The sequence below is a fragment of the Rhinatrema bivittatum genome, chromosome 15 (genome assembly GCF_901001135.1).
Source record: "Rhinatrema bivittatum chromosome 15, aRhiBiv1.1, whole genome shotgun sequence".
Taxonomy (NCBI): Eukaryota; Metazoa; Chordata; class Amphibia; order Gymnophiona; family Rhinatrematidae; genus Rhinatrema; species Rhinatrema bivittatum.
Genome location: NC_042629.1, coordinates 68,431,852 through 68,457,789, shown reverse-complemented (window position 1 = coordinate 68,457,789; position 25,938 = coordinate 68,431,852). Strand labels below are relative to the sequence as shown.

Genomic DNA, 25,938 nt, shown 5'->3' with positions numbered 1-25,938 from the left:
TTTTCCTGCAAGCATTATATCACTCCTCCAAGAGATGGGAAGGCTCTAGGTAGATTCGGCCGCTGGAATCTCCCATTCAACCCTCAGCCCCATGTATTTTCCAAATTCAGCTAAATGACTTTAAAAAAATACCTTTCAGATCTGCACTTTGGATGCAGCAACCTACACAGATCCTGTCGTAGACAGAACTGAAAGTAGAGAGACATGAATTCACAGAAAAGCACCAAAAGCCACAAGAAAGCCTATTACAGTGACAAAAATCCAGTAAAGCTAAATTATAGACACCTTAAAACACATATTGCAAGGAGTCACAGATGACATTCAAAATATCATGTGCTTCTTTGGGTGGTTTTTTTTTGTTTTGTTTTGTTGTCATCGATTTCCAGAACAGGACAAGCAGTTCACAGGAATTTTCTCTTCAAGATAAAAGTTTTCCTGTGAAGCAAAGCTCTTCACAGAACCTAGTCTCTTCAATCGGGTATTGTAAATAAATCATTAGAATAAAGGACATGTAAAATAGACATCATTTTAAGACAGATTGTTGCTTTGCGGCTTATGGCTTCCAATATGTATCTTTCTTTGAATCATTATCAGTTATTTGCTTTGGGGGGAGGTGGGGAGGGGAGAAACCTGTGGACAGCAATATAAACAAAGACATTTTAAAGACAGCATATCATAGCCTGCAATAAAACGGAAAAGTGGTGGTATAAAACATCACTGGTGCATCTTCATTGAGTTGGAGTACAACTCGCTAGCTTATCAACTAGAAAAATCTGATCCTAAGTTCTTTAGTTAAAATGCAAATTCTGCAAATTTCTCATTTCTCAGTGCTCTCAATTCAGTACTTTTTAGATGTTTCAGATCACTGCATGTGGGTTCTCAGCAAGGGACATCAAATATTCTGACATTTACAACCAAACTGAAGATACCAAAATCAAGAGAAGCAACCTTTTAAGAGTGCAAAAGCAATTTACATCACTTTCTGTCTCCGTTTGGCTTCCTTTCAGCTTCCTCCCACCATATATTTACAGAAGTAGGACATGTTTGTTTCTCATATCTGATATGGAAAGAGTGGGAGACTGCTCTAATACGGCAGCCATCACAGATCACGCATCTGTCAACAATGACTAAATAATCATAGGAGGAACCAACAATATTAAAAGGAGAGCACGCTCCATGGGTCATAAGGGTGGCAATTATTCAATTCTTTTCTTTGGAAAAGTAATTGATTATATTTAGCTACACAATCAATGAATTCAAGATTAATGAATATTGCTGTATGAGTCTGTTTCAGCTTATTATGATATGTGAAATATTCTTCTGACATGCCTGATGAGAAGTCAGATTTAGAAAAAAAAGTGACTATGCTTTAGGAACTTAATAGATCACACTGTCCGAAGACATGGATTAATAAAAGCCCTGGGCTTGTAAGACAAATTCCAGAGGACTATTTCATCCACTGACTTCAGATCAAGATCACCCAATGCTGATCCTTGAGGGCCACAAACCAGTCTGGTTTTCAGGAATCCCTAATGCATATACAAAAGATAAGAGTTACATATAACTGAGGCAGTGTGCATGCAGATTTCTCTCATGCATATCCATTATGGATATCCTGAAAGCCCGACTGGTATGCGGCCCTCAAGGACCTGAGTTGGAGAAGTCTGCTCTAGGGATAACCTTGAGAAAGTCATAGCCTATCTAGCTTCCCCATCACCACCAACTGCTGAGCTCTATAATCCATACCACTCCTTCAGCGATCTCGTGTGCTTCTCCCATGCATTCCTGAATTCAGGGACTATCCTTCCACTAGGAGGCTGCTCCATGTATCCACCACTCATTCAGAAAAGAAATGCTTCCTTAAAATATGTCTGAGTGTCTGAGTCTACTTCCTTTCACCCTCATCCCATGGCCTCTTTTCCATTAAGAACATAAGAACATGCCATACTGGGTCAGACCAAGGGTCCATCAAGCCCAGCATCCTGTTTCCAACAGTGGCCAATCCAGGCCATAAGAACCTGGCAAGTACCCAATAACTAAGTCTATTCCATGTTACCGTTGCTAGTAATATCATTGGCTATTTTCTAAGTCAACTTAATAGCAGATAATGGACTTCTCCTCCAAGAACTTATCCAATCCTTTTTGAAACACAGCAGAATAAGACGAAATTGGCCTTATCCTGTCTGCTCTTCTGTGCTGGTATTTATGAGCTCAGGTTCCTTGGGTCACTACTTTCCACTACTGCACTGAGTGTATAAGATGTCCACCCTACATGGCAATTTCTTATGTTCTTATATGGGTAGATTCTTTGACTTTTGCACACTCCTTCCCCCCCCCCCCCCCCCCCCCCCCCCCCCATCAATAATACCCATGGGCATTTTTTGTGCACATATATTATGGCAAAGGTACATGTGTGTAGTTATCGCCCCTGATTTAAGTTTGACCCTGAAAAACATACAAAACAGGTGGGTAAGGTACAGCTATACCTTTACCTGCTCATTTCTGTGAGTAAATCAGCACTTCGCCTACAGAAATGACTTTCATTATTGCCCTCTTAAGTTAGGCCTTTTTGCTTTCTGTGTTCTTTTGTATAATTAGGGATAGGAGGCGATGTCCTTTCGTGGATTACAAACTGGTTAAAAGATAGGAAACAGAGTAGGATTAAATGGTCAGTTTTCTCAGTGGAAAAGGGTAAACAATGGAGTGCCTCACTTGGACCGGTGCTTTTCAATATATATATAAATGATCTGGAAAGGAATACGACGAGTGACGTTATCAAATTTGCGGATAATACAAAATTATTCAGAGTAGTTAAATCACAAGCGGACTGTGATACATTACAGGAGGACCTTGCAAGACTGGAAGATTGGGCATCCAAATGGCAGATGAAATTTAATGTGGACAAGTGCAAGGTGTTGCATATAGGGAAAAATAACCCTTGCTGTAGTTACACAATGTTAGGTTCCATATTAGGAGCTACCACCCAGGAAAAAGATCTAGGCATCATAGTGGATAATACTTTAAAATCGTCGGCTCAGTGTGCTGCAGCAGTCAAAAAAGCAAATAGAATGTTAGGAATTATTAGGAAGGGAATGGTTAATAAAACGGAAAATGTCATAATGCCTCTATATCGCTCCATGGTGAGACCGCACCTTGAATACTGTGTACAATTCTGGTCGCCACATCTCAGAAAAGATATAATTGCGATGGAGAAGGTACAGAGAAGGGCAACCAAAATGATAAAGGGGATTGAACAGCTCCCCTATGAGGAAAGGCTGAAGAGGTTAGGGCTGTTCAGCTTGGAGAAGAGATGGCTGAGGGGGGGATATGATAGAGGTCTTTAAGATCATGAGAGGTCTTGAACGAGTAGATGTGACTCGGTTATTTACAATAGAAGGACTAGGGGGCATTCCATGAAGTTAGCAAGTAGCACATTTAGGACTAATCGGAGAAAGTTCTTTTTCACTCAATGCACAATAAAGCTCTGGAATTTGTTGCCAGAGGATGTGGTTAGTGCAGTTAGTGTAGCTGGGTTCAAAAAAGGTTTGGATAAGTTCTTGGAGGAGAAGTCCATTAACGGCTATTAATCAAGTTTACTTAGGGAATAGCCACTGCTATTAATTGCATCAGTAGCATGGGATCTTCTTAGTGTTTGGGCAATTGCCAGGTTCTTGTGACCTGGTTTGGCCTCTGTTGGAAACAGGATGCTGGGCTTGATGGACCCTTGGTCTGACCCAGCATGGCAATTTCTTACGTTCTTATGTTCTTATTATTTTTCTAGAAATAGCCTATTTGTGCAAAGAAGTGGATTTTTTTTTTTTTAATGCTTTGCAAATTGAAATATATGCTAAAGAGGAGACAGGCCGTGTAAGTCTTACTCTTGCTGATAAACGCGGTTTCCTTTATTATAGGAAATGATGAGCCAGGGCAGATCAGGCTCTGATGGTATCTCTCTTTCGCCGCACACCTCAAACTAGGTCGTCCTGGAACACTGCAGCGGGTAAACCTCATTTTCGCTGATGCTTACTCTTTCCAGTTTCTAATAGTAGAGAGCTAATCGCAAACACGTGATGCAGCCTAAAAGACATGCAGCTAATGATAATAATCAAAGAGACTGTGTTGCAATAACTTTTTTTTTTTTTTTTTAAGTTTCTAAAATTAATAGGAAGGGAAAGCACGGTCACACTCAAAGCATTTTCCAAATCTAAAACCACTAAACTGCAGCAAAAACAGTGGTGAAAGAGTTTTAGAGTGATTTTCTTCCAATAAATTCTGCCTTTTCATGAGTACTTTATAACAGAAAGCTTAACTACACCTCTCTGACGTGCAGTTAAGGTTTGCATGGAAATTGCTCCTTGTTAATTTTTTCATGTTTTAACGCACAAAATGTAACTTTGTGAGCATAGATAATGAGCCGGTTTGCATGATTCTTCATGGCATATTTGCATCAGTTTTGCACTGCAGTTCCCCTGCCCTAAATTACTCATGTAATTCTTGCAAACCCAATCACAGGCGTTATTTGCCATTTTTCACCTTATCACATTTGCAAACTGCAATGTAGCTTAGGGGTAGATTTTAAAAGGAGTGCACACTCGCATACATGGATGCGCTGATTTTATAACATGCTTTTAGAGCCACAAATAAAGTCTCATTGTCAAAACTAACCCAAATATTCCAATTAGCCTAGCTCTTAGACAAAAGATGTGGACATCCTGAAAATCAGACCTGGTTGAATTCTCTGATCTAGACAACCTTCCTTGTCCCAGGTTTGTGAAGATCTGCAAAGAGGAAAAAGTGCCAAAATCCTCTGCATTTGCTGTGGAAGCCAAACTATAAACACAGCCGCTAGTGTTTGTCCAACGGTTTTCACACTGTTTGCATAGATTGGTGTGCAATGCTTGCACCAACGTGCACACTGTTGCTTCTGCACACAAAAAGGTGATCAAGTTAAGAAAACTCCTGGGATTGCATTAGTTGGGTGTGAAAGGCGAGCAGACATTGATGCCTCTATTGGTTTGCTCCAAGCACTGGGGAGTACCTACCGTAACTTCCTCCCCCATGCTCTTCTGCTTAACCTGTGGCGAGATCCACAGTGACTCACTATTGCCGAGCCATTGATTCTGCTCTGTGTGTTCCCATTGCAAGTGAAAATCGGGTCTAACCACCCACTGCAATTTCACTTTACCTCCGCCTCATTTTCATTTAACAGTTTTTTTTCTCCTCCTCGCTTGTCTCAGAAAAAAGTTCACCCCAGGCAAACTATACCTGAAAGCAGAACTCTGCAAATATAGTCCTCTGCTCCCTATGAACCCCCCCCCCCCCAAACAGGTCTGGTATTCAGGACGTCCACAATAAGTCTGAACAAGACATTTGGGCACTTCTGGGATTTAAGAATGAAGTTAATGTGCCCTTTTCTTGTGAATCCTGAAAATCAGATGTTTTTGAAGGGTGACGGGATGGGCTTACAGACACTTCTAAAGAAGCCTTCTGCCCTCCTACAACGTCTCTCTAAGCATGTTGGTTAAGATAGATAAGGACTAGGAGTGAGCGGGGAGGGGGGATGGGAAAGGCCCAGCCATGGGTGTTAATTATTTTATTGTAGCAGCACTGGGGGGGGGGGGGGGGGTTGGTCAAGGGGAGGAGTAACCCAGCCTTTTCCTATTTGGAGTTTTTTTTTTCATGTTGATCTTATTTCATTTCAATTATTAAAAAAAAAAAAAGAAAAATGAATAGAAAAACTAATGAAATGGAAAAAAAAAACATTCTTTGCATATCCCTAGAAGACACAGAAATGGGCAAGAAAAAAATACTAGAAATAAGCAAGTGGGAGAGGGCACAGACCAGCTCTTTCCATTCACAAGCTCCTCCTCTTGCATTCAAGCCTTCCTTTATTGGTGCCTCCATGGAGGATACATTCTGATGTTGATTGAAAACACTGCCAGGAATATTCATAAGCTTAGGGCCTGATTTGCATCATCATAATTAATCCATGTTTATTCTATGGAACCATGAAGAACTATGTTTTGCTTTTTGAAAGTCCCGTGCATAACATAGCATCAGTGTCTGAGCTGCAAACACTTACAATAATGAGACAGACGTTTGTGCCCAAAAGAATTCTTACTGCCACTTCAGAAGATGCAAAAGACCATGGAAACTATGCAATAAAACCTGTGCTAAATAAGTTTAGCAGGTGCATCAGTAAAATTTAGCATGAATGTTAAAACTCCACTTTACGACATGGAATGCACTAAAGCTTTTCGCTTTCTTACTAATATAAATCTACTTTAATTAGAGTGCACAAAAAAAAAAATGCATACACGCGCGAACACAAAGTGCAGCGTGCATGAGGAACAAAGTGAAAAGGGTAGTTAGATCCCCACCAAAGCTGGCCTGACTCACCTGAACATCAAGGAAACCACAGCCTTCCCACCACCCTAGTATCAAGGCCTTCCCTCCATCAGAAGTGGCTCGACTCTCACCAAATTCTCTCCCACCTCTTTGGGACGCATCTTTACCATTCTGGAGAGTCCCAATGTTGACTGGCAAAGGGCATTTAAGAGCCCTCCTGCCCACACCAACGCACTCTACCAAATGGTGCTGCCTAGCAGAGCTTTACCACTGCTACATCACAATATAACACTGTGTGCGCTCCTCTTCCACTAAAGTCTATTTTCTAGAAATAAGTATCTAAAAAGTAGGTATATATATGGTGCTGTAGTCTAGTCAACCTAAAATATATCAAATAGCCACTTGAACTGTAGAATCATTAATTTACTCTGAACATTTAAATGATATAGTAATAAAATATTTAAAAGCTTACATTATATTGACATACCTAAAGTGCTAGGCCACATGCATCTTCCTAGTTCCTCATAAATGCAACATTTACCACAACACATTGTATCCCTCCATATGTTCTCTCGTTATACATAGATATGTTATATGTATTGCTGTTATGCTTGTAAACCGTTGTGAAGGCAAGCTCCAAACAACGGTATAGAAAAATATCCAAATAAAATAAAATAAATAAAAATAAAACCCTCTTCTCGGCTGTTCTATCATGAAACTGGATGCAGGAGAAAGAATATACCTATTGTCAATCAGCTGGTCTTCCTTCTGCAAGGAATGTTATGGGATTACTAATTTTTGTAAATGGAAGCCATATGAAAGAGAGTCATCGCAGAAACATCAAAAGGATGTCAAGATTGTGCTACCTACATGCAGTAACCAAGGTGGGCATCTGGTGGGAACATGACAAACGACTTCTGTAAGCCTGGCGCGTGCAGAAAATTGAAGCTTGAGACTATAATTTAATTTTAATTTGACTTGTATGCTGCCTTTCCTAGAAGATATCCCCACTCAAGGCAGATCACAATAAAAACTCCCTTAACAAAACCCCACACAGTTACCATAAACAGTGCAAATTACACTACATGAGAAAATATTCCCTAGTGTTCCGTAATTGTACAAAAAAAATTATTTTAACCACAATATCATAAACAGTGCCTTCAAATGCAGTATCCATGCCAGTCTACTGTCTTGTGAAGCCTGACATAGTCATCACGTTCCAGGGAAGCGCTTCAGGAAAGCTCTGGCTCTATTTCACAACCTGCCTGTCCACCCTCCGCCCCTAAAATATTAATCCTCCAGTTTCAAACTCTGGATCCCCACTATAATAACTTCCTGAAAACAGGAGAATATTCTCTTCTGATTGGGTACTTACCCATAGCAGCCAAAGATGAGTTGGGTCTTCCATCCTTTGTAGTTAAGAGCAAATCGGGGTCCAGTCCCAGTCATTAAACTGTGGGTACGCTATAAATTTTTAACCTGGGTTGTAAAATCAGACCTCACTGGGGAGATGGAGGAGTGTCTACCCAATGTGAAGGTGTCAAAGTACCAAGGGATTACAGAGAATAACATCCAAAGAGAGATTTGCGATGAACTATCTTCTTAGAAGCAGCCTACATGATTCAAATCAGTAAAGATAAATGATCTCAAGGTAGGCGTCAAAGTTCACACGAAAAGGAAATACGTTTTGGAAATTAGAGCAGCGGGCTTTTTTTTTTTTTTTTAAACCACATGAGAAGTGTGTTTCAGAAAAGTAGTTGTTCCTAGTGACAGTTATCCACAAAAAAAAAAGGCACAGAGGTGCAGCAGTCCTGATAAGAGTGCAATCTGGATAATCTGCTGGCGGCTTCAGAACATTTGTTTTGTTAAAATCAGCAAGGCAGTGACTGGGAAGAACAAAGGGTGAGGAGAAAGGTCAGAGCTGCAGCTTCTTGAGTTCAGAGGCGCGCTGGTGGGGTCGGTAGGAGGACCTGTCAAACATGCTTCCATGTTTATCTCCCCCCCCCCCCCCTCAGGAACGAAATGAAATTCTAATTTAAAATAATAATTTTGTTAGCTTTAAAAACAAACTGAAGAAGAACTTAAAACTCATTAAAAATATATTTATTAAGAACCAAAAAAAAAAAAAAAAGATTTTTTTTTTTTTAAACTCCTGAAGCAAAATGAGCATTTGATGCTTTTTGGGGACTGGTCTAGACACTGAAATATAGAAGAATAGAAATAAAATTGCTGAGGCTGTTCTTTAGCTAAACTTGCACTATAAAAATGGTTAACACTGCACATGGCACGCCGGATAGTTTGGAAGTGAATACCCCAAGGATATACTAAAGGGAGAGAGGAAAGTGGAAAAAAGCTTAGGGTAAAACAAACTGGAATTATTTAGTTTACGGAAGACCTGATTGAGGAGAACTTGAAATGCATAAAAGGGGGTTACACAGAGAGGATGGGAATTCATTCTTCTTTTCTAAGCCCCTGTCAGATGAAGTAGTAAATGGCCTTTATTGATTTGATTTATCAATTGCCTGCCAACAACAGAGCGCCTTTGTTTTAAAATTGCATCAGGAGGAAGATCTGGCTCAGACATTTAGGAGGAGGAAGCTGGGAGAATATCTAACACCGGAAGTTCGTGGGCAAAAATCTTTCAGGGGATGTACAAGGGCTCCCGCCTTGAAGCAGAGCAAATTTAAGGCCAAGATGACTTTTTGAAGTCCCACCCAGGCTTTTATTTTACAGTTCTATGAGACATGGTGAAAGAAGATGTCAAAAGAAGGAAAACAATAGGCAACCACATTGAAAATAAATACATAAAATATGGGGTCAATATTCAGCCACAGAGTGGCTAGTTAAGTTAGACGGGTATAGCTATCCGTCTAAACAGGGATATTCAGCAGCACAGCCGTGCCACTGAATATCCCCGGCTATCTTAAAGTTAGACAGATAAGTATATCCAACCAACTTTAGGACAGCCCTACAGTATGACCAGTTAGCTGCATAACTCATGTGGCTAGCTCTGCTCCACCTGCAAATGCCTCCCCCACCTGCCCCTGGAATGCTTCCGACTTAAGCAGGTAAATTCTAGCCTCATAAGTCATTATATATCTAGAATTTGCCAGTTTGCAGAGAGAGGCAGGACAGGTGCATCAAGCTTTCATGAAGACTGGAGTGGCCAGGGTAGTTGGATGCTCAGACAACAGCCTGGCGAGTTTTGCTGGTTGTTTGGATTGTTACAAAACTTAGTGGTAAGACGTAGGAGGGGGCCTGAATGTTGGGTAGGATATTGGAAGGGACTTTTAAGAACCAAAGACAAGAAGTGGCCAGGGTAGTTGGATGCTCAGACAACAGCCTGGCGAGTTTTGCTGGTTGTTTGGATTGTTACAAAGCTTAGTGGTAAGACGTAGGAGGGGGCCTGAATGTTGGGTAGGATATTGGAAGGGACTTTTAAGAACCAAAGACAAGAAGTGGCCAGGGTAGTTGGATGCTCAGACAACAACCTGGCGAGTTTTGCTGGTTGTTTGGATTGTTACAAAGCTTAGTGGTAAGACGTAGGAGGGGGCCTGAATGTTGGGTAGGATATTGGAAGGGACTTTTAAGAACCAAAGACAAGAAGACCTGGAAATCACCTACGAGCGGAAGTGGTGAAAGCTAGGACTGTAAAGGAATTTAAACCTGCTTGGGACAGATATAGAACAGGGCTGAGAGTTGGGTAAAAGACATGGGGAATGGGGAAGACTGGTGCTGGTTTAAATATGGGAATTTATTTGCTCATCTACCCAAAATGGATCCAGAGAGGAAAACAACTGGGTAGAATAAGGGAGCCAAATTTGTCCTTATCTGTCATCATCTGCTATGCAATATCCTTCCTGTGAACCGCTGACTACAGTATTTTAGTTTTCCCAGAGGCATATTTTTCAGAGAAATAGGAAATGATGCCGCATGCATCTGCTGTGTAATCTTTATCATCACAAAAGATAAAGTCTATTGCCAATGAGAAGACAGCAGCCCAGGCCTGTGCGGCTATGACAAGAGGCCTCTTAGAAACAAATAAGATGAAGTCTCCCTACTTCATCAGCTCCTGCAGAAGAGTTTATCCCCCAAAATAAACGAATTAAAAAAAACCATCTGGGCCCATGCTTGCAGGGTTGCAGAACGAGTGCTTTTGCATGGTCCTTGGCCAAAGTCTGTCACCGTAGTAACAGGGAAAAGGTGGGCCGGGGGGAGGGGACATTCACAGATCGGTGCAGAGGAAGGTTCTTTCTTTTCAGCTGGAAGCCTTCCCTCCCCACCTCACCTCCTCCCCCCAAAAAAGGCTGCGTATACCCAACCATGGGGGAGAAACTACAGGGGTAGATTTTATAAATTTACACGCGCGCGAACAAAAGTACGCTGGATTTTATAAGATACGCGCGTAGCTGCGCGTATCTTATAAAATCCGGGTCGGCGCACGCAAGGGGGTGCACATTTGTGCAACCTGCGCGCGCCGAGCCCGGTGCGCGCTGCCTGTTCCCTCCGAGGCCGCTCCGAAATCGGAGCGGCCTCGGAGGGAACTTTCCTTCCACCTCCCCTCACCTTCCCCTACCTAACCCACCCCCCCGGCCCTATGTAAACCCCTCCCCACCACCTTTGTTGGCAGATTTATGCCTGCCGAAAGCAGATGTAAATCTGCGCGGGCTGCTGGTGCGCCATCACCCGACCTGGGGGCTGGTCCGGAGGCCTCGACCACGCCCCCGGGCCGGCACCATGCCCCCGGACCCGCCCCAAACCGCCCCCTGACCCCCCAGACATGCCCCCTCCCACCCCTTTTACGAAGCCCTGGGTCTTGCGCATGCTGGTGCCGCCCCGACTCCTCCCCTTCCGGTGCGGACGCTGCCCAGAACCCGCCCCGATGTAGGTATCACACACAAAAAGGGACTTTTCGCGTGCGATCCCTTTTGAAAATGACCCCCTTAGTTTGTAATTCTCTTCAGAATTATGTTATTGTGTAACTTTTAAGATCATTGTCATTTTATCTTGCAATGTACACTACATGTGAATTTGTAATCCATTATAGGCTCTGCCAAGTAAGAGATCGTGCATTATCATTGGCAGGACCTAAAATCTGGAATTCTCTTCCAATAGAGACACAGTTACAACCAGACTTAAAAACATTTAGGAAGGAGGTAAAGACATGGCTATTTATGAAGGCTTATCAGGATCCAACATGATTCTTTCCTGGTCTCTATCAAGAACTTTTCTTGGTCCTCGAATGATGGTATATAAAAGTTAATCAATCAATCAATAAAAACATTAACACGGTATCTAAGACGATTTAATTAATGGTGTTAATCTGGTGAGATTCTGTTGACAGGTCTTTATCCCGTAATTTGCTTCACTATTGTCTTGAGATCAGAACATTTATTTTTATTGAGGAAACACACAAGGGGAAGAGACAGGTAACTGCTGTCCTCCGTTCGCTGGGACCCAAGTGCATCGGCTTTCATGCTGTTCCAACAACAGTTGGGCTTGTAAACTGATACCAAGATACAAGGCCTGTACTTGGTAGATTTTTCAGGATGAAAAGAAGGGACAGGACGAGAGAGGTACAGGGAATAAACATATCTATTTCAAAGAAGCATTTTTTTTAAACAGTGGGACAAAGTTCTAGTGACCATTTTGATTCTGAAGAAAAAATGGACTCTCTTGGACCAGCATAAAAATAATCCAAATTCATGCTGTACGAGAACTTTGACTTAAAAAAGAGAACTTCAAGTGGCTTGAACACCTTATGAGTAGTGCATGCTCACCTTTGAATAATTTTTATGTTTGATCCGCTCAAAGTTATCACAACATGTGAAGAATATTCTCAGTAGAGGGCACTGTTCATCAAAGGTTTCTTCCATTCTGGTGCATCTCAACTCATCCACAACCAAACAAAACAAAAGAGAAGATGCTGTTTTCCTTTAACGTCTCAGAAATTGTGTACTGTCTTTCTGCTACGTGGCTTAGCTATAACTGACAAACACAGAGTATAATGAATACAGCATCAAATATGTAAAAAAAAAATCTATTTGGAACATGCACCATCAAACAACACCGTGCTTGTACTGGTTGCCATCAATGCATAAATGTCTTGATTAGAGTTTATGATAGCTGCATATTAATAGATTTCATCTCCAGAGAGGAAGCCATCTCTTGATTAAATAATTGTTTCAATTCTATATAAAAAATAAAATCAGAAGCTAGATTTTGTTCCTTAAAGGGATACTGCCCTCATCATGTCAGGGGTGTTTAGAATGAAAAATAAAATGGATGTTTATGATAGCTTTGTTTGACTGCCTACAATGTTAACTTTCACAGTACATGCAGAAATACAAGAAGGTCTTTGGCAGGAGGGAGAAAAAAGATCATAATATTCACATTAGTGAGGACACAACAATACTGTAAATCAATTTTCAGATGTCAAAACATCCTGGTTTGTCTAGATTTGGGCACACTCTTGCTTTTTGATATAAGAAAAGCTGAATTTCTAAAAGTAAAAAGAAAAAAATACGTTTAGAAGTCAGTTACTGCCACCACCTCTGTAAACAGAGAATAGCTGAATTTCACCAGCCGATCTCTAGCAGCATTCCTAACATCCAGGCATGTCTCTGCAGCTCACAAGGCCTATTACCTATTGATCTTCACCTCTTTTTCTCATGCATGAATATTGCAATTCTTACTCATGACGACAATTCAAAAAGGAGCACCATGGAGAGAAAAGTGCAAGCTTTCATTATTACTTACGTGTGACGCCTCTTAGAAAGGATACATTGTCCCTGAAGTAGAGCTGGGAATGGTAAAGATTCCTAAAATTTTTCATAGCAGACCAATTCAATGCAACAGGAAAGTCAAGAGCTGCACATCTTGAAGAACACCTAGTTTAGCAGCAACAAAAAGGGACTGCAGGCATTAGCTATTCTAATAATCAATTCCATGGAATCAAACTTGCAGGATGGAGTATCCAAATTATGTTATAAATTTAGCTGCCAACGCCAAAAGTAAAGCAAATGTATATTTAATATATTACATTATTTCCAGTTGCGATACGTTTTTCTCAACCCTAAGAAAGTGTCGCAGGTCAGGCAGGCTGAGCTGGGATTTCCCCCAGGAGGAACAGGGCCAGATTCGGGGCAGGGCCAGACTAGGCCTTCTGCCTACCAACCACCTCCCTCACAGGTTGACCATTGGGTTTTGGTGGCCAGCAGAACTTACCCGGAACTGGACAAACCGAATGTAGAAACGTGGCTGGAGCTGGAAAACGTAACAGGTTGGGAGCTGGAACAAGGTACCGGCTGAGAACTGGATACAAGCAGGGCCGGAGGCATGGACTGGGAATAAGGCCAGGCTTGGAGCAGAAGGCAAGGGCAAGGCCTAAGACAAAGGACAAGGACAATACCTGGGAAACAGCCAAGGGACTGAACTGGACTGGGCAGGGCTGGAAAAAACAGGACATGACAAGACAAGGACAGAACTAGAACAGGAAATAAACAAGGTGGTCCAACAGGGCACAAGGCTGGCTAGGTGAACCTAGAAGGCCTGAAGGCAACAAGGCAGGACAGGGAGGCCCAGGAGGCCACTAACAAGGCAAGAAGGCTAAAGAGGCCACAGAGCAAGGCAAAGAGGCCTGGAAGGCTGCAGAGCAAGGCAGAGAGGTCTGGAAGGTCACAGGGTGAGGCAGATCAAGGTAGGCCACAAGGCAAGGCAGGAGGCAAAGATAGGCCACAAGGCAAGATAAAACAAGGCCAAGTAGCTGAGGTGACTTGATGAAGAGGCCTTGAGGGAATGGATAGGCTGGATTAAGCTATTACCCTATGGTATCAGCAATAGGGCAGTTAGAGCATTGGTGACCAAGGCTCACTGATGACCTCTGCTGGTGGGGGGTGGGGGAGGTTTGCTCCAATGAAGGGTATCATGCCCGACAAAGACTCCAGTTTTCTCTACTCTACAAAGTAGTACAAGCAAAGAAATTTCAATCTGCCTGCATACCTGTGTGACCTGGTCATACTTGCCAGGTAGGAACAATCTTTCACAGGGCAAGCCAGAAGTGAAGCAGATTACTATGCCCTTCAAAGAAAATGTTGCAAGCTAATTACTCTCAACAGCTCATTTTGGACAGCAGTGGACTGCCAGCAACATTGCCTAACGTAAAGTGCATTTCTGACGTCATCTTTGGCAGGCTGTTAAATCTATCTGTTGCTATCTGTTTTAGTACAAAGTGCTGAAATGCTGCAGTTTCAATTTCTGCAGCTGAACCAGCAAGGAAGGAGATGATAGGAATGCAAAGCAGAAGCAGCGGGGTGTGGGCGTGGGGTGGAACGTTATCGAAACATTCAGATATCAAGCAAGCTAGAACATGCACGTTGTTGGCATTTTTTTTCTTTTTTTAACTTGCCACTAGTTTGGCCATATACACCTCTTTGAGTATTCCAGTACTGCAAGAAGGCTTAATTAGTTAAAGAAATGAACAAACAAAGTGGAAGGGCAGAGGAGAGGTGAGGAAATACCTCTTTTCCTGAGAGGGGAGAGGATTGCCTCTGATGGCCTACTGGTAGAGGTGTCAACAACCAGAACCTTGACAGAACTGAAGCATGCATGGGACAGAGATGGAGGATAATAGTAAGGAGTAGGAAGGGCGATGACTAGAGCTCAAGCAGCACCGGCAAGGGCGTCTAGGGCCCTTATCTGCCAACATCTCTTGCTAGGAGGTTCAGCTGAAAATGACTCAGGCGCTGCAGTGGATCGTAATGCATTGCTCACGCGCCATGAAACTAAATAGTAGAACCCAGCAGTTGTATTCAGTGAAGGAATTGCACTGTTCTTGAGTTCTCGCTCTGTTTTTTGCACTCACTTCCTTTTGAATTACACCACAACAAAAAGGGGGAGTCGTCGTTCATCCTTTAATTATCGTCTTGTAATGATGCAGCAAAGTGGAAATTGTACAATGTTGAGTACAGTGCAGATATTAGTATTAGACGAACATTATGTATGAACTAATTGAGCAAACAAAACCAAATACTGTAGTAATTTCACCAGCAGTATACACTGTTGGGTATTAAAAAAAATTAATACACGAGTGGCATAAAGAAATGTACAGTTAATGCTTTCAAAACAATATACATGTCATTTATAAAAGAAACAAAAAAATAAGCTTTAATAAATATGCACCTTTATATACAAAAACCCAACACGTGCTACTTTTAACAATAAACTACACATTTTCAGTTTAGGCAACATAAAAAGTAACTTGCAATGGCATTGCCAAAGAAAAGCTGCGCAGGCAATGTGAAGAGGGCACAAGATGCCGGGCCTTTGCCGAAGTGAAGAGGACGCTCCGCTAGAATTACTTCCTGGTTTAGATGAACGCAATTTCCGATGGACCACTCACAGCTGGGGCAGAAGAACGTGGGAAGGAGGAACTGCACTTTCAGTTTGGGGCTTGCATTGTTCAATCATTTTTGGCTTCAACTTGTAGCAAATGAAATGTCCTCCTTTCAAAAGCCCAAGAACACAAATGGCATCGGACCATTTACGGATATTTCCTATGCAGATAACATGAAAGAAGGTACGAAGAGCTTCCCTCGGAATATTGAACAAATGACATTACCGCCACATTGAAGGACGCTGGTAAGAGTCAAACTCTATGGCTACGGCATTAAAGAAGAGAACATGGTATGGTATAGTTTTGCCTCGATATATACCACTGTGCAAGTTTTCAAAACGATTTTCCCAGTTCCGTGCTAGGGTATAAGCTCTTGTGAAAATAAGGTCCCATCTGTTACAAACAAAACCATTAGACCAGAAACCAAGATTTTGACTAGTACTGTTGGCTGAACTGTCTCAAGACTGAGGTCAGTTCAGGCTGAATGCATCGTAAAATAGTGAAAAAAAAAAAAAGAAAGATTTCAAGCCATGAGCTAGAACCACAGTGGCACAGATTAATGCGACTGAAGTGGCTGTGGGTAAAGTTAGCAGTCATTGGTTTAATCAGTCATGCTATATTATTTCCTAAGCTATGTTGTCAGTTTATTACAAACCTTATTAAGCATAAGAGTGATAATGGAATTAGAAATCAGTGAAATAAAACTGCTACCAACGATGCATTCTTTGACTTTCAAGCACACTTGTGTGGCTGTCCTCCTCTCCACACCCATTACGTACTAGCCGAACTCCAGCCTTAAAAGGAACTACAAAATTATTTATCTGCTTACAACATTTCCTGGCTCTGCATAAACATTTATGTGGAAATTGGCAAAAGAAACCACAAGGAATGGATGATCATAAGCCTTGCTCTGATTCACAGGGAGTTCAGAGAGGACGGTAACTCCCCTCAGTCTAATCAATGTGCCCTTTCACCTACCAGTAAAATATTCATCCCATGCTGTGCAAATGCGACTAATAAATAAAGATTACTACTAAGTGTGCACTGCCTGAAAAAATATCTCTATCTCTTAGTATTAAATAGCGTATTTTGAGGTCCAACAGAGAAGAGTAAATATTATTCCTTGTTTCACACCACATAGTCCTCCTACAGAAATCTATGCCCGCTTTTACTGCATGCAGTGTGCGTGCCCCAGACCCTGAAGTCAGCAGGGAAAGCAAAGGTAGCTTACCTGTAATAGCTGTTCTCCGAGGACAGCAGGATAGCAGTCCTCACAGGTTGGTTGATGTTATCCCAGTAGAGCCCGGGTTGGTGCGATGATCATATACTTTTTAGACCTACCAAATCATGCTCTACTGAACGCCTGTGGGCCGTCTTACACGGAGACGCACCCCAACCACGGTTTCACTTTTTCCGCGATGCCTAACAGTCAAACTAACCCGGGCTCCGTTAGATGGCACTGCCCTACCTGTGAGGGCAGAATATCCTAATTTTCCTCAGAGAAAGTTATTTTCAGAGGCCTTGCTACAGCACAGGGCATTAACAAATGACTTCATTAAAATTCAAATTTGCTCCAATAATGAAGACAACATCTGTGGCCAGATTTGGCAAAAGAGGGTCATTTTCAATAGCCCGGGTAACCGCAAAACACACAGGTAGTTTTGTCCCCATGGACCTTGTATCTCATTTTCAAAGGGAAACTGTCCGGGGCAGTCTTCCTTCGAACACTGTCAACAAGGTATGAATGCACAAATAATTTGCATTCTTTGCATCTGCATTATCTGTGGGCGGAAGACTGGGAGCAAAACAATGAGCACATGTTTGAAAATCAAATCAACCTAACCCCTTCCCTGAAGGTGAATATTTACTCAATGTGAGGGGGCCAATTTTCTATCAGGGCAATCTAGCCGGGTAACTCCCTCTCTTACCCGGATAAAATGCGTCTCCAAGTTGTCCTCCTAATGGGGAGAAGTCTTTGCTGTTTCCCATTCTTTGGTGGGCATCTTTAATCCATCGCAGGATTGCAAAGAAGTTATTAACCTCCCTTCACCCTACCATTTTTCTATTTTTTTCTTTTCTTAGAAGACTTACAAGGATTTCACGACAGGGCGAACTATTCCTGACCATCGCCCTTCGCAGGTTGTGTGTGTATTCTTCTTTTCCTGATCTTCCAAATGGAAAACACATTTTACGACAGGGCGAACTATTCCCCACCATCGCCCTTCGCAGGCTGCGTGTGTCAATTTTTATTTGGCATTTCTGTTCCTCATGGAGCAGTGTAGTGCATTCAACAATCAAAAAAAAGGGCCTCATATAAAGATATAGATAGATCGATGAATCTATTCAAGACGCTGTTTTGGAATATTTGACCCTGCCAGTACCATGTGGATATCCGTAATCACATCATATGACTTTGCTATAACAAACAGGAGAAAAATCTGTGGAAAAGTCATTTTTTCCCACTGATTTTTTCTGTTATTACATTGAAATTCCCAGGAAAAAATAAAATAAAGACTGAAAACAAAGATATATATATATATATATATATATATATATATATATATAAGCATTACTTGGAGCATGCTTTTAGTATTTTTCCCAATTGTAAACATTTTCTTTTTAACTTATAATTAGCTCAAAAGGCTTACAAAAGCCAGCCTGAATCCTGGGGCTTCTTGGGTAGAGCTCACTGCCAGTATATTTGCTCCCAGGTCAGACCACATTCACTCTTCTGAATTCTTGGAAGCTTCAAACGTTTCGACTCCCAAAAGTGGTGGCTTCCTACTCGAGTGGCTTTGACATCAAGAACTATTACATGAATGTAGAAAGCATTACTGTTCCGCTTTAGGTATTTGTTAATGCCTATTAGGGAATTCTGACCACTAACTCCTTAGTCAAAGTGCAAATAAGCAATCTCTGTGACTCACAGAGTCCTGGGAAATTCTAACTTCCCTGCCGAAGTTCCTGTTTTGAATAAGTAAATAATCAGTCCACAGTTATAGATAATCGACATATTTTCATTCTCCCATACACGCAAGCACCAAACCCATTCATACTGTGTTGCTCATAGGTAGTTCTGTTTAGCACGAGCAGGCCAAAAGGTTGTGAAGGCCTTCAGCACTTCCACTGCGTTGTTTGAACTAAGTATGGTTCCTCATGGGCCAGCTGTGAAATCCAAATGCAATTTCTCCACTGTTCTTTTCAGGAGCCTATACCTCACTGAAAGACAAAGGAAAGACAGTGTATTACTATTACATGTCAAAGAAATAAAAACCCTTACAGCAAGTTTAACATACGCAGAATGAGTTGTGATCTCCATTCATTCCCCAAAAGAGAGAAATACAAATTACAAAGAAGCCAATATTTAGCGCTGCTTAGCCAGATAAATAGGGACTTATCCAGCTAAGAGGCAGCCGCTGAATATTTGACTATGTTCAGTGGCCTCCACGTAGCAAGATAAGTATTTATCCGGCTAAGTAGATAGCTGGATATCTTGGGGGCAGGCAAGGGGTGCATTCAGACAGGACAACTTATCAGATTATTTGAACCAGAAAGGTGCCTATATTTAGCCTTATCCAGTTATGTTAACCGAATAATTTAGACCTGCTCATCAGAAAATAGAGCATATGATAAACTAACTATAATTAAAAATTTTAAAGAAAATTAAATAAAAATATTTGGATAAAGGCAATACTTTTATTAGACGGAAGCATTTGGGAATGCTACAGTTCCTTTGTCAGAAATGCTGGCCCAAACATTTGCAGCTCAAAACATTAGTTAGCCTAATTAAAAAAAAAAGGGTATCATCTCTACCCAATTCTTCTTTTTTTTTTTTGAGCTGTATATTTCAGTATATATCACAAACAGGTAGCAATCTATCTTCATGAAGACAGTACAATGGGATACTATTTCTACTAAAAGCAGAATGATAAACGTCAAGAAGTTATATTTTAAGCTCATGGCTTCTAAAAACAAAGATGATACGTACGAGGCTGTCAGAGTGGAGTTAAGGAGCAAAGTGGTTCTGATTCTGTAGAGCTGTGCCAAAGTGAGCTTCCTGTGCTGGCCAGCTTGTGGGTCCAGCATGGCCTGCCTGGTATTCTCAGGTGCATCCTCACTGTCCATGTTCTCTTCATGGCCCTCTGCAAAATAGTCACTTACAGAACTCTTGTATTCTCTTGAAGATCCACCCTCTTTGTTTGACTGGAACGAGTGAGAAAGATGCCCACTTTCTGCCAGTGCAGTCTGAAAATTTTCATTATGCGTTGCGTAAACAAGATCCTTTGCAAACCCCACGTCTTCGACTTCAGAAAGTTCAGAGGAGCTGCTACTACAGCTACTTAACTTATCCACTTTTTCACCTGTGCAATCTGACTGAGACCGGAGCTTTCTAGTTTGTGGGGCCTCAGCCTGGTTCTGAATGCCTGTTGCATTGTTAGTCCTTTGAAAGTCACTCGTGAGGATACACTGCTTGACCTCCTCTGTATGATCTGCTCTCAACAAATGTACACCTGTGGGAGATGAGAAAAGTTCACATAAACTTTTGCTCTGGCTGAGATGGGTATCGTCGGCACTGGAAGACGCTGAAAATGTAGAGACCAGTTGTAGCAGATTGGCCTCAGACTTGGACTTCAGTACTTTAGATCTACAAGGCAGGAGCTGTACAGGAGTCCTCCTACGGATCTTGGGGGAAGACGGGCGCTGCGAATGTGGAGACTCCCTATCGTCCTCATTCGGTTCCCGCTGATGTTGGTCTGAAAATTCCTGAATGGAAGTGGGAGACAGAGTTCCGTAAGCGCTGTCTATGGATGAAGACCTACAGCCATCAGGTTCCAGTTTCAGGCAATTAGAGTCCATTGCTTGCACTACCTCTGGTATTTCCGAGCCCTCAAACATCTCTCTGGTTGGTGTGCAGGAGGAAGTTGTGGTGCCGATAGAGGTTTCATCAGATTGAGAACTGTAAGGTCCTTGTTCTACCTCTGGAGAGGATAATTCTTCACTAGCATCAATGACAACAACTGAGATGGTCTCTGTGGAACTGTCTGATGGACTGAAAGACAAACGATACAGATCATTGCTCTAAATAAGGAAAACAAAAAAGTACTAAGGTGGTAAATTTGACATTGTTTTTCACTAGAAATGCATTTTTGTAGTAAATTCCCACTCTGCCACAAAAATGCTATTACACAGTGAAATGCTATTTATTTGGGTAGAACGACTGAAGGCAAAACACATATTTTTTAATATATTAGATCACACAAAATGGATATACCATTAAGTACTTTTATTCTACAGTATGGTTTTCATATATAAAAGTAAAGTAGAACGGATCTGAGATAGCAACTGAGGTTCAGAAAAGGTTCATTTAAACTTTACCTACCCTTGTATTTAATAACATTTTCATCTAACTTCGTCATAAAGTTAGAGAGTGTAGAGAGGGCTGAAGTCCACAAGTAGACAGTACATGCAGACTTCAGCCCTCATTTTCAAAATGGACCTGATAACAGGAGGAGAAATAATAGAGCAGAATATCCCAATACACTTCCCTCTCCCTCCCCTGATCTTCTACCTGTCCTCTCACTGGCAAGACAAGAGCAGAGCAATATAACCAGCCACCAAGTTGGGGGATGTTTAATGGGCATATATGAGGGGGAGATTAGGTGGGTGCATCAAATGTGAGATGGGGAGGATAGGTTACTGCAATGAGGAGTTGGGTAACTAAATGGGTGGGAAGATTGAAGGATGGAAGAGTGGATCAAGGGAGATGATCTATGGATGATTAGTAAATGGGGAGGAATCAGTCAGAGGCGGGTGAGGGAATACATGTTGGAGGGGAAGATGCTAGGGATGGGCGAGTGCACTGGGTGGCATCTGGGGATGAATGAATGTACCAGAAGGGGGTGGGGGGGGTGAGTGCATCAGAAGCAGGGGGGGGGGGAGTGGATGAGTGAATGCATCAGAAGAAGATGGAGGGTATGGAGTGCTTCAGCTTATCTCCCATTCAAATACAGAACCCCAAAAAATAAAGGTTTATTTGAAGTATTACCATTGCTGAGAATCTGGACTACTGTTGCTTTTGCGTAAAATGGTGGGGGAGCTGTTGGTTGATGTCCCACTCTCCATATCTTCTTCTTCTTCCTGAAGTTGCTCCATTTGTTGCTGGTTGCGTTGACACTCCTGAAGACGAAGTCTCTGTAAAAGGTTCTACAGCGCCAAGACATGAGGAAATGTTAAATTGATACATTACAAACGCATGCCAGCAAGGACATGTTTTCTACAGTACCTTTATACAGTTATGGGGGCCAAAATCCAAAGGGATCTAGCCAGCTAATTTCTAAGTCAATTGGCTAGATCCCTCAAGACAAAGGTTTCTACCCACTGTGTGGCTAAATCTAGCTACCCAGTTTCATTAGGTGGCTGTATTTAGCTGCTGAAATAAATGGCTGTTGCAGAGAACAGGGTTTGGTTGGGTAAACAACTAAGCCGGCTCAAATCTAGCCAATTATAGTTTAGTTGGCCAGATTTTAAGTCTGTTTTCACATGCAGCTTAGCCTGAAAGAAATTCAGCTCATGACGGCTAATTAAAATATAGTTGGCTACCTTTGCCACTCAGCTGCGTGGTTTGAATATCAGTCCCTCTACAGTTGTTGAGGAAAATAAACAACATCAAAGTTGGTTCCCAGTACTAGAATCCTTGAAACCAATGTGGGCTAAATTACTAAGTCATTCATCCAGCATAGCCTTCCCTATGGTCACACACAAAGAAGAGTATAGTTGCATAGTGCCTGGAGAATCTCTCATGCAAGATTCATTGAAAGATTGTGATGGTTTGCTCATTCTTGCTTATTTAAAATCAATAAAATGCACACCACCATCTTACAGCTAATGAAATTTCTTTGGGAAACGGGTGGTTTAAAATTGGCAGTTAAAATTAGAATATGCTATCAAATTTGGAAAGGAAAGACCCAAGTGTCAAGATTTCTAGTCTATATTAGACAGCTTACTCCTTCTTACCCCCTACACGTACACACATTAGGGATGTGGCAGTCATTTAAAATACTGAAAATATCAATGACATAATAATATCTGGGTACTGTTAATATTCTGATTATTATTTATATTACTTAAACTCCATTGTTTCAAATAGCACATAGATAATGAAACTAAAGATTTTCCCATGCACGCTCTTAACACACATTGCTCAGTTCCATATAGCAGAGGGCGAGGACATAGCAAGCATCCTCGATGGTGCTGAATTACCTGTGCATTGTAAAGCGCTTCAATCCATCCTCTGCACAAAGACTGGCCGCTGGCCTGAAAGGTGTAGGCGCATACAGCACTTCGGAACTCGTTCAGATAGATCAGCAAAAATGAACCTGCAATAGGTAAATCCGGTAAATGTAATCCACATGACATAAACCATGCAATCTCTTACACTAGCAGAGGGTTTACACTGGCTCACATATCTGGGGGTAATTTTCCAAAGGAGTTACCCGCATTAACCCTGATTTACATATATAAATCGGCTTTTGAAAATTAGTCAATTGGGGGGGGGGGGGGGGGGGGTTGCACGTAACTGGATTACCAGTGCACTTTTTCCCGCTCTCACACTAGCCATTCCAGGGGCCGGAGTTGGGATAAGAAACCATAAGGACACTACTCTTCTTCTACCCAGTAATGAACTGCAGTGAATAATAGGGATGTGCATTCGTTTTTTACGAATTAGACAATGTCAACGATATTGTCTAAATCGTAATGGATCAGATGTGCCGAAAGTTTTGCCGAAATTTCGTACTTCGTGATAGTGCGTACTAATGGAGATACTGTGCACTACATATCTGTTAGTGCGCAGTAATACCAATTAGTGCGCACTGTTTTTCTAACTAACTCCTCTGAATTGATACTTTTTACTTTTTAAGTTGCATTTTTTAGTGCACACTAACATTAGTTACAGCGCACTAACACATACTTAGTGCGCTGTAAATTCTATTAGGGTGCACTAATTAACCTGTTCATGCGCACTAATGAGCCTTAATGCGCATTAACATCTAGCTAGTGCGCACTATCTCATTCTGTGTACTGCACACTAATGCTGAGATAGTGCGCACTAACTGGTTGTTAATGTGCATTAAGGCTCGTTAGTGCGCACTAACGCACTTCGGTGGAAAGTGCCGAAAAAAAACGAAACTTTTTGCAGAGCGGCTGATCCGAAGCCCAACCCAATATCTTTAAACGAAGCACATCTCTAGTGAATAAGATGTGGTTTGTTATTACAGAGGCATGCAAAAGATGGGCAGTGCAAGGACTTTAGTGCATCTCCCCCTACCTCCTCACTTACACCCAAGAAATTTAGAGAAAACTGTCCTTCCTGCACACACAGGAGTGACATACTGTGCTTACAGCATGGCCATATTAGGCAAGAAAAACACATTTCAACTAGCCACTCAAAGAGTAACGGATCGGAGGGAACTCAGGCATCAGTAAAGCAAGTACAAATTTGTCAGCTCAGTCAAGAAATCTTTTCCACTTAACCAAAGCATTCCATTTCCTAGTGCAATTTTTTTCAATACCACATAAGGCACATATTACACTTTAACCATCTAGGCCACATTAAATTAACGTTTTCTTTTCCTATGGAAATTGTATCCAAAGGGCATTAAACAGAAAGAAAGACAGGCTTAGGTGCTAATGGACTGATCAACTAGCAGACTGATTTTCTAAGGCTTTTTCCCCATTCTGGGGGTCATTTTGTATCAGTCTGCATAAATTAGCTCCAAAAATGCACATAAACTCGATTTGAAAATTATCCTGTCAAATCCGCCTGCACGCAATTACACCTGCGACTGTGTGCACAGACATTTTACACAATATGTTTGAAAATGCGAAGGTATGTGCATAAGGGGTGAACCCTTCCCCCACCCTACGCCCAGTCTGGGTAAACATAGATGCATAAACGGCCATGCAGGTGCAAGCTCGCCCGCATATCGGGCAGGCAGTTTTATAGCAACCCATTACTGCAGGTAAAGCACCGTTTTACCAAATTGCCTTTGGAAAATTACTCTCTTTTGGGGGTAATTATCCGACGGTCCACATTAAGAAAAAGTCAACAAAACTATGCAGAAGTTCTATCAGTTTTCACAGTGGACTTATGCTCCGTGCCCTTCCGTATTAAGAGAGCGGAAGAAGGTACCAGGACTGTACCCTTCCCACTCTCCAGTTCAGCGCATTCTGACGGCCCTAAGTGCTGGTGGTGGGATTTGAGAGGTGTGGGTTTAGGGGGGCAGTGGGAGGGGAGTCGCTCAACAATCTGTCATTGTTCTTTGGCAGCATTGGGGAGGGGGCATGCTTAGCCTGCTGTAATTTTTTTCGGCAGTAGCTGCTCAGCTCCTTTCTTGTTTTTGTTTTAATTTATCAGACTTTATCAGCCGTCCCAAAGTTAGCTGAGGAAATTATTCAGATGGCACTGAATATAAGCGTTATCTGGCTGGCTAACTTTTAGGGACACAAAATAACGCTCCCAGGAATGCCCTCAATTTATCCAGCTAACCTTTAGCCAGAGAAATCATGGGACGCTGACCGCCACTAGGAACTGAAATCCCAAGGTGCCTCTGATTATGGGCTCCGTCGTGCTTAGCAACTGTGGATATCCTGAAAACTAGGCTGGTCGGGGGGACTGACGAACACCAGGTTAAGGACCGCTGCTTTAAGCAATACTGCCCTACACAAATAAGTTCCAATAGTATAAACTGAGTATTATGTGGCTTGTAGCCAGCCAAAGTGTCCATTGGTTTACCAGTGCCCTTGACTACAAACAGAAGGGGCAGGAGGTGGTGAATGCAGCCACTTACCAGGGTCTTTCAGCTCCCGGCATACGATTTTGTCCACCAGCAAAGGCTGGCGAATGACCTTGGTCCTCTCAGCCTTCTTCACCGGCTTTGTGATCAGAAAGAGATCGGTAAAAAGGAAACAATAGACGTCCATCTGCAGGGGAGAGGACCAAAGAAGGAAACGTTACTTATCTGCTTATTTATTTTCAGATTTGTATAAAAACCTCTTCCCAGAGGGGGCTGCAAGGCAGTACACGTCGAGGTCAGGCAGACAATCACCATTACAAATAACAATAAAGCAATATGCTTTGTATAAACTAAGTAAAAATAATAATCATATGAAAGTGTAAAGCAAGTCACATACAACCT

At 42.0% G+C, this 25,938-nt stretch overlaps 2 protein-coding genes across 4 annotated transcripts in view; both read right to left on the bottom strand.

The window, feature by feature from the left end:
* TNFRSF25 (TNF receptor superfamily member 25) overlaps nucleotides 1–12,342 on the bottom strand; it is a 33,531-nt gene extending 21,189 nt beyond the window's left edge. Inside the window, exon 1 of the mRNA XM_029579159.1 lies at nucleotides 12,129–12,342. Within this exon, the coding sequence (XP_029435019.1) occupies nucleotides 12,129–12,224 (96 nt within the window). The 5' untranslated portion in view covers nucleotides 12,225–12,342. The remainder of the gene's footprint in view (nucleotides 1–12,128) is intronic.
* A 2,904-nt stretch (nucleotides 12,343–15,246) lies between these two features.
* The window catches only part of PLEKHG5 (pleckstrin homology and RhoGEF domain containing G5), a 123,664-nt gene continuing 112,972 nt past the window's right edge, over nucleotides 15,247–25,938 (bottom strand). For all 3 annotated transcript variants that reach the window (XM_029578615.1, XM_029578616.1, XM_029578617.1), the window contains 5 exons: nucleotides 25,591–25,723; nucleotides 23,003–23,118; nucleotides 21,789–21,946; nucleotides 19,731–20,792; nucleotides 15,247–18,961 (listed from right to left, as the gene is read on the bottom strand). In XM_029578615.1, coding sequence (XP_029434475.1) covers nucleotides 18,952–18,961; nucleotides 19,731–20,792; nucleotides 21,789–21,946; nucleotides 23,003–23,118; nucleotides 25,591–25,723 — 1,479 coding nt within the window. In that variant the 3' untranslated portion in view covers nucleotides 15,247–18,951. The remainder of the gene's footprint in view (nucleotides 18,962–19,730; nucleotides 20,793–21,788; nucleotides 21,947–23,002; nucleotides 23,119–25,590; nucleotides 25,724–25,938) is intronic.